The sequence below is a fragment of the Eptesicus fuscus genome, chromosome 5 (assembly GCF_027574615.1).
Source record: "Eptesicus fuscus isolate TK198812 chromosome 5, DD_ASM_mEF_20220401, whole genome shotgun sequence".
Classification (NCBI taxonomy): Eukaryota; Metazoa; Chordata; class Mammalia; order Chiroptera; family Vespertilionidae; genus Eptesicus; species Eptesicus fuscus.
The window spans coordinates 22,372,136-22,386,446 of NC_072477.1; the positions used below are offsets into that span (position 1 = coordinate 22,372,136).

At 51.6% G+C, this 14,311-nt stretch overlaps 1 protein-coding gene across 1 annotated transcript in view; it reads left to right on the forward strand.

Moving 5' to 3' along the window:
- Nucleotides 1–14,311, forward strand: part of LTBP2 (latent transforming growth factor beta binding protein 2) — a 94,489-nt gene that overhangs the window by 31,845 nt on the left and 48,333 nt on the right. The window contains 4 exon segments of the mRNA XM_054715918.1: nt 9,626–9,816; nt 12,444–12,614; nt 12,905–13,111; nt 13,950–14,236. Of these exon segments, the coding sequence (XP_054571893.1) occupies nt 9,626–9,816; nt 12,444–12,614; nt 12,905–13,111; nt 13,950–14,236 (856 nt within the window).

The following is a 14,311-nucleotide window of genomic DNA, read 5'->3' on the forward strand; positions in this document are numbered from 1 at the left end:
ATGTCTTACAGTTAGACATGTCTGGCTTTGGTGCTCAGCTCTACCACTTACCAGCTATGCTGCCTAGAGAAAGTGGTTTAACCTCACAAGCCTCAGTTTCCTCATCTGCAAGAGGGGATGACATCACGACCTTCTAGAATGGTCAGGAGGATTTACTAAAATACATAAATACACCTGACACCTTTTAGATGTGCCATGAGCACACCCACTCTTATTTGTCCCCAGACTTTGGGGTTATCTGAGCCTTTTGTTTCCATCAAAAAGCAGCAGTGGTAAATAGGAACTCTGAGTTTGCCCAGAACACTTGAAGGTTATTTCTGGCCCTGGCGAGGTTTCCTGTCATGGCCAAGGGTGAGCCTCAGGGTGGGGGATGTCATCCCCGAAGGCAGACGGAGCTTGGGCCCTGCGACACGCACCTCCCTGCTGGTGGGGACCCCGAGCAGGGTAACAGCCTCTTTGTGCTTTAGTTTTCTCTTCTGAAAAATGGGGTGGGGGGGTGATAGTTCCTATAGCAGAGAGTTGCTGCTCTCATCAAGCGAGGCATCCAATGTAAAGGGCTTAACAAAAATACAAAATGAAAAGGCCTGTCGCTGATGTCTGGCATATGCTTAGTTGGTCGTGTTGAGCTGCTGTGTTACCGAGTGAAGGCTTCTCAGGTTGAGTCCCAGTTCTCGTAGAAATCGCCTTTTGTTTGTGATGCTGGGGCCTGAGCTTCAGCTCCTGAAAGAGCATGCCAGCCCCTGAGAGCGTATCCTTGACCCAGGCCCCTCGCTGCCTTTGTCTACATGGGCTTGTACAGATGAGGGTGCTAAACTCATCTGAAGTCACAGGCCTGTGTTTTTTGTCCAATCCTGCAGGCCTGTTCAGCTCTGTGTGTGTGGAGTGGGGGGGAAGGGGACGCATGTGTGTGTGGGGGGCATATTATAGAGGTAGAGGGGTACCAAAGGCCATGAGCTGGAAACTCAAGGGTTCAGGAGGTGGGCATCTCATGCTAGTTTGGTGGTAGTGAGATGCCCATATACCAAGCTCTCCCTGGCTTTGGGATGTGATCCTAGCTCTATCCCCTCAGCCTAAAGGCCTCTCCTCTCCTTCCTCCTCCTCCTCTGATCTCCTGGGACCCTTGTCATGTGTCCATAGGCCCTGACTTGTGTTTTCATTCCGTTCAATGGCTTCAGCCCTCCCACCACTTTGTTTGATCGGGGTGGGGAGTCATCGCCATTTATCGTGTGCCTCTTTGTAACTCACTTGGTGCTGAGGCTCAGAGGGGCTTCTGGACCCTTGGAAGACTGAGGCACCCCTGCTTCAGGACTGCTCTGAGGCGGGGATCAGGCCCCAGGCCAGGCCTCAGTGCCCCCCAGAGAGTCCCCCAGATGTGCACAGTTCCTGCCCACCTCTGCCTTATTTACTGCAAGGAAACAGGGATGCTGTGTTCCCCCCTGAGCAGCAGGATGTGGTCCAGGCAGGAGACACTCCCCCAGGGTTCCACCCCTCCCCACCTGCCTGGAGCATCCCCTGGGACCTGTGTGCAGGAGCTCAGACTTTTCAGACCTGGGTGTGGCTGCAGGAAGAGCTGGATCTCAGAGCAGGGGGATGTGACTCACAGGCAGCCGGGCGGGGTGGGGCCTTGGCTGACTAGTGAGACCAGGGGGGTTGGAGGAGTGGACACAGAGGGATCAGTGCCGGGGAGGTCTGGAGACACTTGGGGGAGGCTGGCTCCGGCCCTTCCAGGAGGGTGCCAGGGAGTGATGGTGCTGGTGTTGATGCTGTTGCATCAGCGTGTCAGGCAGCAGGCGGGGTGGGTCCCCCGGGCACTGCCCACTGAGCATCCACCCCACCGGTCTCTCAGAAGTTGTCAGTCTGCAGCCCTTCCCCAAGCAGGACTGTCTGTGGCTTCCTCTGGGGCACACAGGGACACAGGCCCACGATTCCAGGGCCCGGGGCTCCTGCCTCTCCGGGGCCGCCCTGTCGCTGGTCAGCTCTGGCTCTTTAGGTCCTCACACTGGGCTGAACCCTGCTCCCTGTGACATGGCGCTGGGCCTGTCCTCGGGAACCCAGTCTCTTTTCTGCCATGGCCCCGCTGACATCTGCTGGCAGATAGTGCAGTTTGGGGGCCGGACAGCAAGGCTGGGAGGGTGCTGGTTCCCCCGGAGTGGGAAGGCAGGGAACCCAAGCGCCTGGGTATGAGTGAAGCTTTCCAGGCACCAAGCATGCAGTGAGGGCAGTCAGGGGAGCCTTCTAGCCCAATAGTTATAGGCCGAGGTAGACTTCCGGGGTTCAAATCCCAGCTCCTCCATTTTCTCTGCTGTGCTGTCCAGTTCGGTGGCCCCCGGCCACATGGGGCTATTTAAATTTAATTTAATGTAAAACTCAGTTGCTCAGTCACACAAACTGCACTTCCAAGTACCCAAAAGTCACAAGCGGCCCAGCCAGTGTGGCTCAGTGGTTGAGCGTCAACCTATGAACCAGGAGGTCATGGTTTGATTCCTTGTCTGGGCACATGCCCTGGTTGCAGGCTTGATCCCCAGTGTGGGGCCTGCAGGAGGCAGCCGATCAATGATTCTCTCTCATCATTGATGTTTCTATCTCTTTCTCCCTCTCCCTTCCTCTCTGAAATCAATAAAACAATCCTATATAATAAAACCCCAATATGCAAATCAACCAAACGGCGGAACGACCGATTGTTATGACTCGCACTGACCACCAGGGGGGCAGACGCTCAATGCAGGAGCTGCCCTCTGGTGGTCAGTATGCTCCCACAGGGGGAGCACCACTCAGCCAGAAGCCGGGCTCACGGCTGGCGAGCACAGCGGCGGTGGCAGGAGCCTCTCCCGCCTCTGCTGCAGGCTGCCAGTAAGGGGCGAGGGGTCCCGGATTGTGAGAGCCTTGGACTGCAAGAGGGATCCCAGACTGCGAGAGGGTGCAGGCTAGGCTGAGGGACCCCCCCTCCCAGTACATGAATTTCGTGCACCAGGCCTCTAGTATATATAAATTTGAACTCCCTTTTTAAGTCACAAGAAGCTAGTGGTTAGCAGATTGGATACCACAGACTAGTGAGCATTTCATCAACACAGAAAGTTCCACTGGACAGTACAGATCTAGGTACATGACCTTGGACAAGTTCCCTAACCACTCTGTGCCTCAGTTTTCTTTTAATAACAATCCCAAGCCCCTAAGGTGATTGTGAAGATTAGATAACATAAGGCCGTGGTCGGCAAACTGCGGCTCGCGAGCCACATGTGGCTCTTTGGCCCCTTGAGTGTGGCTCTTCCACAAAATACCACGGCCTGGATGAGTCTGTTTTGAAGAAGTGGCGTTAGAAGAAGTTTAAGTTTAAAAAATTTGGCTCTCAAAAGAAATTTACATCGTTGTACTGTTGATATTTGGCTCTGTTGACTAATGAGTTTGCTGACCACTGACATAAGGCATATAACATGTAACACACAGCACAGAATTAGTGCTCAGTAAATGTCCATTATTGTTGTCTAGGACAAGTGGGGCAGGGTTCAAGTCCTCCCCTCCCCACAGGGAACCCACCAAGCTGGTACCTGTGATACCCGGAGGCTGGAGAGCGATGGCTGTGGCTGGGTCTCACCTGCTCAGCCCTCGAGCTGTGCTTCGCCCAGAATCAGCAGGCTCCTGGCTCTGTGCCAAGGCCACAGTATCCCCCCTCCCCCACCAGGCCTGAGTGCCCACTTGTTACCTACTGGGACAGGGCAGGGCTGTGACAGGGGCTGGGGCAGGATGTGTGACTACACCCTTGTGGGTGCCTGGGGGTTTGGCACTGACCGTGGCCTGGGCCTGAGGCCTGCCTGGCCAGCCAGGAGGACAGAAGTGAGGGCTCCCCCTTCTCTTGCCAGTGCCTAGACTCTCAGGGGAGACTGTGCTACCGGAGAGGCACCAGGGCGTGTTTGCCAGCAGTCCCGGGAAGGAGAGCTCTGCCCCTTCAGCCAGAAGCAGAGATGGAATCCTGGGAACGGCTCTCTTCCTGTTCCCCTCCTTCTTCTCTGCCTGCTCCCTCTCAGCACCTTCACAGCCTCCTGCTCTGCCTGCCCCTTTAGCGTGGGGGCTCCCAGGACTCCCGCCCCCTCTTCTTTACTCTCTCTACTCCTATATTTCTCAGTGTTTAGGTGTCAGAGCACCTGGAAGTCATAAGAAATGCCATAAACGATCAATGTAATTAATTCCACGATCAGAGCTGGGAACCGTTTTATTAGCAGAAACTATGACGCTTGTCTGTTTGTGCAAAAGAAAAGACCTGGCTGAGGGCATATACGAGTAGAATAAGCTGTCAAGTGAAGTGCGGCGGGCTGTTGCCACGTTTTCCGCTAATATTCACTTACGGCTTGTTCATGTGTTTTATCGCGTGCTAGCAGGCAAGTGGTAGCAAGTACCAAAGGTTAGAGACGGATGAATGGGAACGTAACTCAGAACTGAGACCAGTCCGTTCATTGACACGTTTCTCCCTTGAAATTGGGACGTGTTCGCAGAGTTAACACCTCAGTCCAACAGTGGAAGGAACTCTGAAGTGTGGTTTGTTCTGCACACTTTCCCTGAGTGATGTCACTCCTCCTTTACGCTGTAACCACCACCTCTGCACTTGACTCTCCCAGCCCCGCCAGCCCCATCTCTCTCCTGAGTGATTCTTCCTGGGTGTTCCCATCTGCAGATCCATCTTGAGACACTCGACACGCATCATGTCCAAAATGGAGCCATTTCTTGGATCTCTTACATTGGGATCTTGGCTCCTGGACACCCCTTCCCCCGCATCTGCTCATTTGTCTAAGCCACAGCTGGGAATTCTCTAGGACTTAAATATCCTTTGAATCTATGCTTTCCTCTGGGTACCACCCTTGGTCCTTGTAGCCTAGACCAGAGCCTTCAGTCCTCCCTAATCTGATCCATCCACCACCAGGTAATCTTTCACCAGAGTAATGATCATTTTAAAAGGCCCATCCTATCATGTCCTAGACCTTCTTAAAGACCACGAATATCTCACAGCTAATGTGTGGCTTCCACTGTGCCCCCACTCCTTTGCCTGGATGCCAGTCCCTTTGCCAAGCCTCCATTGAAGCAGACAGAGTAAGAGGGTCTTTGCCATCCCTGGACCTCAGTGCCTAGCATGTGAAGGCACTCAGTAGGTGCTTCTTGAATGAGTGAAAGAGGCTGGGCTGCTCCAAAGTCTCCAGGGACCCCCCCCTCCGGCCCCCCGCATCCAGTACAGCCCAGGATCCCCTCCCCCACATTTCAGGCCCTCCCCCATATGCACCAGACTTAGTCTTCTTAACTTCTCAATGTCCTCATCTGTAAACCAGTGATAAAGAAATCACAAGTGCTGGGGTGGCTTAGGGATGAACTTAACCTGTTTTGGTCACCTCACTCTGTACCTGGGAGTTCTGCAACCTTCAGCAAGGCGTAGAAAATCCCTCCCCTGTTTTCTTGACTGTAAAATGGGGATAATGAGTAACTCTTAGGGGTATGGAGAGGCCCACATGAGATGATGCATGCGATGTACATTGCTGGCATAGAGGCTGGTACAGAGGCTGGCGCAGAGAGAGTATTCATTACACTGTAACACTAGCTCATTCCCCATCCACCCACTTCCCACTGTTACTACTTCCCAGGGCATCCTTCCAAGGTTGCCTGATGAATATGCAAATAAATGCAACAGGTGTCCTTATTTTCTCTATTTTTACCCAAAAGTTTACATGTCCCACACGGGGAGTCAGCAGATTTTTCTCCATAAAAGGCCAGCTCGTAAATATTTTAGGCTTTGAACAGCAGATGGTTTCTGCGATTCCTCAGCTCTGCCATCACCGAGGCCTCTGACAATGAGTGCGGCTGTGTTCCAATTAACTTTATTTATGGAAACTTAAGTTTGATTTTCATATCACTTTCTCATGTCATGAAACAGCCTTCTTCTTCTTTTAATTTTTTTCCCAACCATTTAAAAATGTAAAAAGATGACTGTTGTTTCGCTGTCTGTACAAACACAGTGAGAGGGCCAGATCGGGGGCTGTTCTCCCACTTTTCAGTGCATCTCGGAGACCTTCCCTTCGGTGTCAAGGGGCTGCTTCTTTCTGTTTTGAGGGCGGATGACTCCATCCTGTGGAGGTAGCCTAGTTTGTTTGACCAATCCCCTAGGGCAGGGCACTTAAGTTGTTTCTATTCCTTACAAAATATTGTTATTACAAAATAGCGCTGTTATGAATAATCTCGCCCATCCACCATTTTTGACATTTGCAAGTGTCTTAGGTCAGATTCCCCTGGAGGTGCAGCTGGGAAATGGATTCTAGTGATTTATTGGGGGAGAGCTAAGGGAGGGAGGGAAGCAGAATGGATAGGTGGAAGTGTCACATAATCTCATTCATATGTGGAATCTAATGAACAAAATAAACAGATGAACAAACTAGATCCAGAGACACAGAAGCATGGAACCGTCTGTCGAATCTCAGAGGGAAGGCATGGGTGAGTGGGTGGGAAGAGATTAACCAAAGAATTTATATGCATATATGCATAACCCATGGATACAGACAATATGTGGTGAAGGCCTGGGGCAGGGCCGGGGATGGGCTAGAAGGGATCAATGAGTGGAGAACAGGGAATATCTGTAATACTTTCAACAATCAAGTTAAATTTAAAAAGAAAATAAAATAAAAGAATGGGCAGGTGGGAAGAGCCAAGTGAGAATTGGTTCTGGAGAAATCAAGCCAAGGCCTGATTAAGGGTGGAGCGAGCAGAGTGGTCCCACCTTGAGGCAAGGGGGTGGGGCTTTTGAGCTTCTGGTTCAAGCAGCCATTGGCTTAGTGGTCATGATAGTGGGCGGAGCCTGTCACGTGGCTGCCATCAGCCTAGAGCAGGACTCAGAAGAAGCCACTGGGGACCTGGGCTGGGCACCTGCAGCACCCACCACAGCAGGTTTATCTGCAGCACAGTCTCAGAGGTGTAACTGGAGGGGCAAAGCATAGATGCACTGTGCTGTGGGTAGACTTTGCCGAATTGCTGTCCATAAGGGCTGTATCAATTTACATCCTTACCAACAACACCTGAGAGTGCCTGTTTTGGCATAATCTATGATCTCATCAAATTAGTTTATTATTACACTTTTGGATTTTTGCTAATCTGATGGATTACAGAATGCCATCTCAGAGCAGTTTCCACTTGCACATCTCTTAGAATGAGAAAGATTGAGCAATTTTCATGTGTTTAGGAAAACTTGCATTTTTTTTTTCTGTGAGCTGTTCCTATTCCTTTGCTGATTTTTCCTTTTGGGCTATTGGTCTGTCTTTTTTCTTTGTAAGAGCTCTTTATATTTTATGGAAATTGGTCTTTTTCTATACATGAGTTGCGCATATTTTTCTCATTTTGTCATTTTACTTTGTTGAAGGTGGTTTTGGCCAAGCCTAGGGTTTTGATCATAGGGTTGTTTGGACAAGTAGATAATATATTACGTAAAACACATAGCACATACCAGGCCACTGCCTGATAGGCACTGCATGGATGTTATCTCCCTTCCCCTCTCCTCAGTTCTATGCTTTGTCTAACTGTGTTCCTTATTCTTCCTTAAATATGGCCCATGCTTCCCACCTCCATCCATTTTCTTATGTCTTGCTCCTCACTTTTGACTGTAAAATTCCTAACCATCTCTTGAATGGGTCGTTCAAGTGTCAGTCTTTCTTACATCTGAATTCCTACACCTCTGTTAGCCATCCTAATCCATTGTGGATCCTCGGTATTTACACACATTTGACATGCTTTTCCCGAGCTTCAGCTGTCTTCTCTATAAAATGGAGTTGCTGGGAGAAATAGAGATTTATTTTTATTACCAAAGGATGCATGTTTTCTATAAAAATTTTTACTGAAAAAATTCCACAGGTACAGAAACATATAACGTTTAGAGCAGTAGTTAGACATACACAGGCACCCGCACTCCCCAGAGGCAGCCACTCTTTACAGGTCCTTCCAGACCTTTCCGATGCCTGTGTAAATGTTTTTAGGGGGATGGGGGGGGAAGAGAGAGAAGTTTTCTTAAAACACAAAACCGGAAGCATACTATCCACATTGTTCTGCAACTTACTTTTTTATATTCAATAAAATAACATGAATAAGATGATGCATTGAATCAGTGCTCAATGAATGGCAGCTATAACTGTCCTGTCCACCTTGCAGTGATGTTTTTAAATGTTCTTTTGGCAGCAGACTACTTACCAAGCAAAATCGCATATGAAAGCCCACTTATAAATGAGATAAGGTGGAGTCGCCAGTGGGGGTGAAGGTGGTGGGGGGAGGGCACAGAGCCCCTTACCCACTTGTTTTCCCGTTGCCGTTTGAACACCTGAGAGTGTTGGGCAGGGTGTAGGCACATCATATTTAACTAAGGGACATCCTTATGGGGATGTACTGTCCAGGCAAGCTGGTGGTTACCCTGCTGGTCTTCAGCTGGCCCTTAAGGGATTTGAGCTCAGGAATCTTGGGACCATTAGCGTGGGGTTCCAATGAGAGAAACTAGTGACAGCATGTTAAGTGAAAAATCTACAGGTGATGACACTAGTTTAAGAACATGTACTTGAGCAAAGGTTGAAAGGAAATATGCAAAATTATTTGCTCTTTTGGGGTGGGGTGATGAATTCATTTTTTTTCTCCTTGAATGTTGCTGTTATATTATTTTTGCAATAAAATAAGTGAAAGGGATATTCTAAGTTCTGCCCCTGAATCAATCTGTGAATGTGTATATGTTGGGCACCTATGCCACAGGTGTGCTGGAAAGGTTGCATTAAGAAGTAGCAGAGGGCCGGCGTGGCTCAGCGGTTGAGCATCAACCTATAAACCAAGAGGTCACGGTTTGATTCCAAGTCAAGTGTTCATACCTCACTTGCAGGTTCCCCAGCCCTGGTGGGAGTACATGCGGGAGGCAACCAATTGATGTGTCTCTCTCACATCGATGTTTCTATCTCTACTTCTCCCCCTCCTCCTTCCCTTCCACTCTCTCTAGAAATCAAAGGAAGAAATATCCTCAGGTAAGGATTTAAAAAATAAAAAAAAAAGGAAAGAAAAGGGCAGAGGGCCCTGGCCGGGTGGCTCAGTTGGTTGGAGTGTTGTTCCATACATCAATCCCTGGTCAGGGCATGTAAGGGAGGCAACCGATCGATGTTCTCATGTCATCAATATTTCTCTCTCTCTCTCTCTCTCTCTCTCTCTCTCTCTCTCTCTCAATAAAAACATATCCTTGGGTGAGGATAAAGAAAAAAAGAAGAAGTGGCAGTGGGTAGACACAGGACTTGGTTTGGAGGCAGGGGCTGGTCCATAGCGTCTCAAAGACTCTGAAGGTTAGAGCTACATGGGACCAGTCTAACACCTTCATTTTACAGCCAAGGGAACTGAGGCCCAGAGAGGCTAAGTGGCTTGCCCAGAATACCCAGCCAAAGCCTGGCTTTTCCACATATGGGTAGGCACTCCCACTGACCTAGCTGGCTGGCTTAGCGCAGTCCTCTGCCAGGGCACCTTCATTTTCTTGGCAGCCAAAGAGAGCGCAGTCTTCTGGTGCAGGTGGGGGTGGGCATCCTGAGCAGGGATTGCTCAGCGACACTGCTCTTCAGTGCAAACCCCTGCGCCTCGGTTGTCTCCACAGGAGCCTGAGTGAGCTCAGCCAGACCCGCCCCTCCCAGCAGCGCGTGGGGCTGTCCCGGACCGTCAGACTTTACCCGGCCACCACAGGCAATGGCCAGCTGACTTCCAATGCCCTGCCCGCGGGACCAGGCCTTGAGCGGAGGGATGGTGCCCAGCAGGCAGCATATCTGGACCACCTGTCACCCCCCTGGGGTAAGGATGCCCTGTCTTGGGGCCCTAGAAGAGCAGGGCATCTAAAGCTTCGGTTTTCTTCTCCCCATCTTGCTTCTCTCCTCCATTCTCACTGAAGGGCTGAGTTGTCATCTGTCCCTCGTCCTCTCAGCCAGTCAACAAACAATTGTCCAGTGCCAGGCCCCAGGGGTCCCAAACCAGCTGATCGGGGCTTTGTCCCTTTGAGACCCTTAGACTTGGATTGCTCCATCTCTGCCCCATCTGTCACCTGTCCTGCCTTCACTGCCTTCATGTCTGGCTACAAACCTCACCTCCCTGGCCCTGGCCCTTCCAACTCATCCTTCCTATAAACCTCCTGGACCAACCCAACCAGTTGCTTCCTTAGCACCTATAACTGGTCCTCTGCTTCCCAGAGGAGACCACCGGCGGTCCCCGTGGATTCACACCTCCGCACATGATTGGCCACCGCCCAACGATCCTTCCCCGTGTGCCTGGGCACGCTCTCCCATTCCCCAGAGCAGCTACTCCAGCTGCTCCCACTTTCCCAGGTCCCAACCCTTAGGCACATGGACACGCCTGCACCGCCATGGAGCTCCTGCCTTCCTCCCTTCCTGCCCCACCACAAGCACAGTGCCCCCTTCGCCTCAACCCCTGACCATGCTGATTTCATTTCTTCTTTGTTCCACTTTGAAAACTGAGGTATAATTCACATAACTTTTTAAAGTGTACACATCAGTGGTTTTCAGTATATTCACAATCTGATGCAACTGCCACTGTGAACTAATTCTAGAACATCGTCATCACTCTGAAAAAAAACAACAACCCCAAATCCCTCATAGGCATTAAGCAGTCACTCCCCATTCCCCCGTCTCCCCAGCCCCTGGCCCCACTGATCTGCTTTCTGTCTCTAGAGATTTGCACGTCCTGGACATTTCATATGAATGGAATTATACAAAATGTGGCCTTTTATGGCTGCCTCTTCCAGTTAGTATAATGTTTTCAAGATGACCTCCTTTCTTGTCATCTTGAAAAGGGGGTGTCCCTCTTCTTGTCGAAGGCACACACACCTCCTTTCTTTTGTTGTTGTTTTGTTTTGAAAACCTTTATTGTTGAAAGTATTACATATGTTCTCCTCCCCCCTCCCCCCACCGCATTGACCTCTTCTAGCCCTCCCCCGCCCTCCACCCTAGGCCTTCACCATCCTATTGTCTGTGTCCATGGGTCACACCTCCTTTCTTGATTGCTCTGGAAAGCTAGGCCTCACAGGTCCTCCCCTTGCCCCTCTGTCCTCCCCTCCAACCTGTACCTCTCCTAGCCTGTATTTCCTGGCAGCTTATACCAGGTACACACAGACTTATTTCTTCACTTTTCTCTGGCTTTCTCTCCCTCCTCTCCCATCAGTCAAGCTTCTTGACCGGGTGACCGCATAGACTTTTCACACTTTCCCTCCTCCACCCCTCTGCCTTGCCGCTTCCCTCTCTGGACTCCCCACACCAAATGAACACCCCTCCTTTGAACGTCCACTGCTACCACCCCGAAGTGAAGAAACCTCAGCTCACACCGCTGCGTGACTTTCCCCCTTGGTCACCTGCCTCCCCTCCACCTGCACACGAGCTGGGAGGACATTCGTCCCCCACATTTCCGCTTGGATCTCTTACTGCAATTTTCAGGGACTTCCTACTACCCACCAAATAAAGTACCAATCCTTGTTCTGACAACCAGCCTCCTCCCACCCCTAAACCTGTCTCCAATCGTTCTTTCAGGCTTTATCTTCCTCAACTTCTAGAAAACTCTGCACTCCGGCAGGTCTGAGCTGCATTCTGTTCTGTGCCCTTTGCTTCAAAGCCCAGCAGCACCACTTGCAACCCAACCTTCTCCAAGCCTGTTTCCTTACCTGTGAATTGGAAATATTAGCTTGGATGTAGGAACACTGCCAATATTCAACCATCCTAATCTACAAAAGTGGCATCTTCTAATGGTTCAACCTAAAATAAGACTCAAGAGCGTCTAGAGCAGTGATGGGCAACCTTTTGAGCTTGGTGTGTCAAACTTTGCCAAAAAACTGAGCATAACTCAGTGTGTCATAACTAGTGTGTCAAACATAACTAGTGTCAAACATAACAAACATAACTAGTGTGTCATACATAACTAGTGTGTCATACATAACTAGTGTGTCAAACATAACTAGTGTGTCATACATAACTAGTGTGTCAAACATAACTAGTGTGTCATACATAACTAGTGTGCCACTTTGAGGAAAAAACATTATTTCACAAATGTTTCATCCTCAGGAGCAGCAAATGTTTCATCCTCGGCATGCGGCCGCCTTAGCGGCCGCGTGTCATCAAACATGGGTACGCGTGTCAGTGCTGACACGCGTGTCATAGGTTGGCCATCACTGGTCTAGAGTAATGTGCATAAAGCATGAGCTCATTGGCTGCACATTGACGTCCCTCAATAAATGCTCGCCTGGGAGCTTCTCACAGGTGGTACCCTGCCCCAACGATGGGACCTTGTATCCAGTGGGCACTTAGCCAATGCCCTTGGGATGGACTCACCCCTGGTCCCGGGGCCTTTCCAACCAGCTTCTGGAGGCCACAGCTGTGCCTCTCAGCCCTGCCCCCTAGACCCAAGCCCTCTCTCTGCAGGGCTGAACCTCACGGAGAAAATCAAGAAGATCAAGATCATCTTCACTCCCACCATCTGCAAGCAGACCTGTGCCTACGGGCACTGCGCCAACAGCTGTGAGCGTGGCGACACCACCACCCTGTACAGCCAGGGCGGTCATGGGCACGACCCCAAGTCTGGCTTCCGCATCTGTGAGTCCCTTCTGCCCTCAGACGACAGTTCCTGGCTGGCCCTGTCTCCCAGGTTATTGGGGGGTCGAGGAAAGGCATGAAAGGGCTCTTTAAAAAGGCAGGGGCTGGTTCTTATCTCCCCTTCTTCACCCCCGGGGCCTCCTGGAAAGTCCCTGCATTTCAGGCGACGCCGTGCAGATTTGGAGCGCTACTGCGCCCTGCTTCGTTGTCACCCACTGCGACATCGGGGAGGGAGGGGGGGGTGCTGCTATGTTCTTCCACCGCCGGTCACCTTGAGGTCCATGTTGTAGATTTCTGCCAGATCCCCTGCCTGAATGGAGGCCGCTGCATCGGCAGGGACGAGTGCTGGTGCCCCTCCAACTCCACCGGGAAGTTCTGCCACTTGCCCGCCCCACAGCTGGACAGGGAGCTTGCGGAGAGGGGCTCCCGCCACAGGGCCCCGCTGGAGGGCCCCTTGAGGCAGTCCACCTTCACCTTGCCGCTCTCCAACCAGCTGGGTGAGTGCAGGGCTGGGACGTGGGGCTGGGCGGCCTGGGTTACCCGGGAGGGTGGGAGTGGCATTGTGGTGGAGGGGACCGGCCTCCAGGCCTTTCTTCACGGTCAAACCTCCCTCCTTCTCCTCCGCCCTCGGGCCCCAGTTTTATTCCCTAAACTGCTCTTTGCCCTCCCATCTGAATTCAGCAATGTATTTGCCCTTACCCCATACGAGTGCTATGCATGGGACAAAAGAGTATGAGGTCAAGGTCCTGCCTTCAAGGAACCCATGAACCTGGACAACAGAGGAGGATGGACAGGAAAGAGATAGCATTAAAGAATACTGCATTTCCCCTGCCTTCCATTACTAGGTGTCAAATTAAATATAGGAGGTCAGGGCATGGAGAGCCCCCTAAGCCCAGGGTGCTCAGGGAAGGCTGCATGGAGGAGGTGGACTTCGGTTAGGCCTTAAACAATGGGCACCTTTGGTTATGCAGAGAGGAGGGGAGGGGTCCCTCTGCGGAGGGACTGGCATGAGCGAAGGCACGGAGGTGGGACCACACAGGCTCAGTGCGCTGGAGCTCAGGGGTGCACAGGACCATGGGGAAGGTGGAGTCAGGAAGGTAGCTTAGAAGTTGATAATGAAGGTCCTTTGTTGAAAGGCAAGATGTGAAGGAGTTTGTCCTTCATCCTGTCCTCCCTCACTGGGGAATTGTGCTGAAGTTTGGGTAGAGATTGAAGAAATGAGGGAGGGTTGAGGGGCCTCTCACGGCCAGTGGCCCACCTGGCCCAGGGCTAGAGGACACTCTTCAGAGGGTGGGGCCCTGTTTCCCCAACTCTGACCCCAGCCCCTGTGCCCAGCCTCTGTGAACCCCTCCTTGGTGAAGGTGCACATTCACCACCCGCCCGAGGCCTCCGTGCAGGTGCACCAGGTGGCTCGGGTGCGGGGCGAGGCCGAGGAGGCCCCGGAGGAGAACAGCGTGGAGACCAGACCTGTGCCCCGGCTCCCTGCCAGCCCTGGCCACAGCCACTGGGACAGCAACAGCATCCCCACTCGGCATGGAGAGGCCCCTCGGCCACTGCCCCCGGCGGCACCCAGGCCTCAGGGGCTGCTGGGCCGGTGTTACCTGAGCAGTGTGAACGGCCAGGTGAGAAAGCCCTGGAAGCTTCCAGACAGTGATTGCCCCCGCCCCCAACTCTGCTCCTTCTCTTCTCTCTCCTCC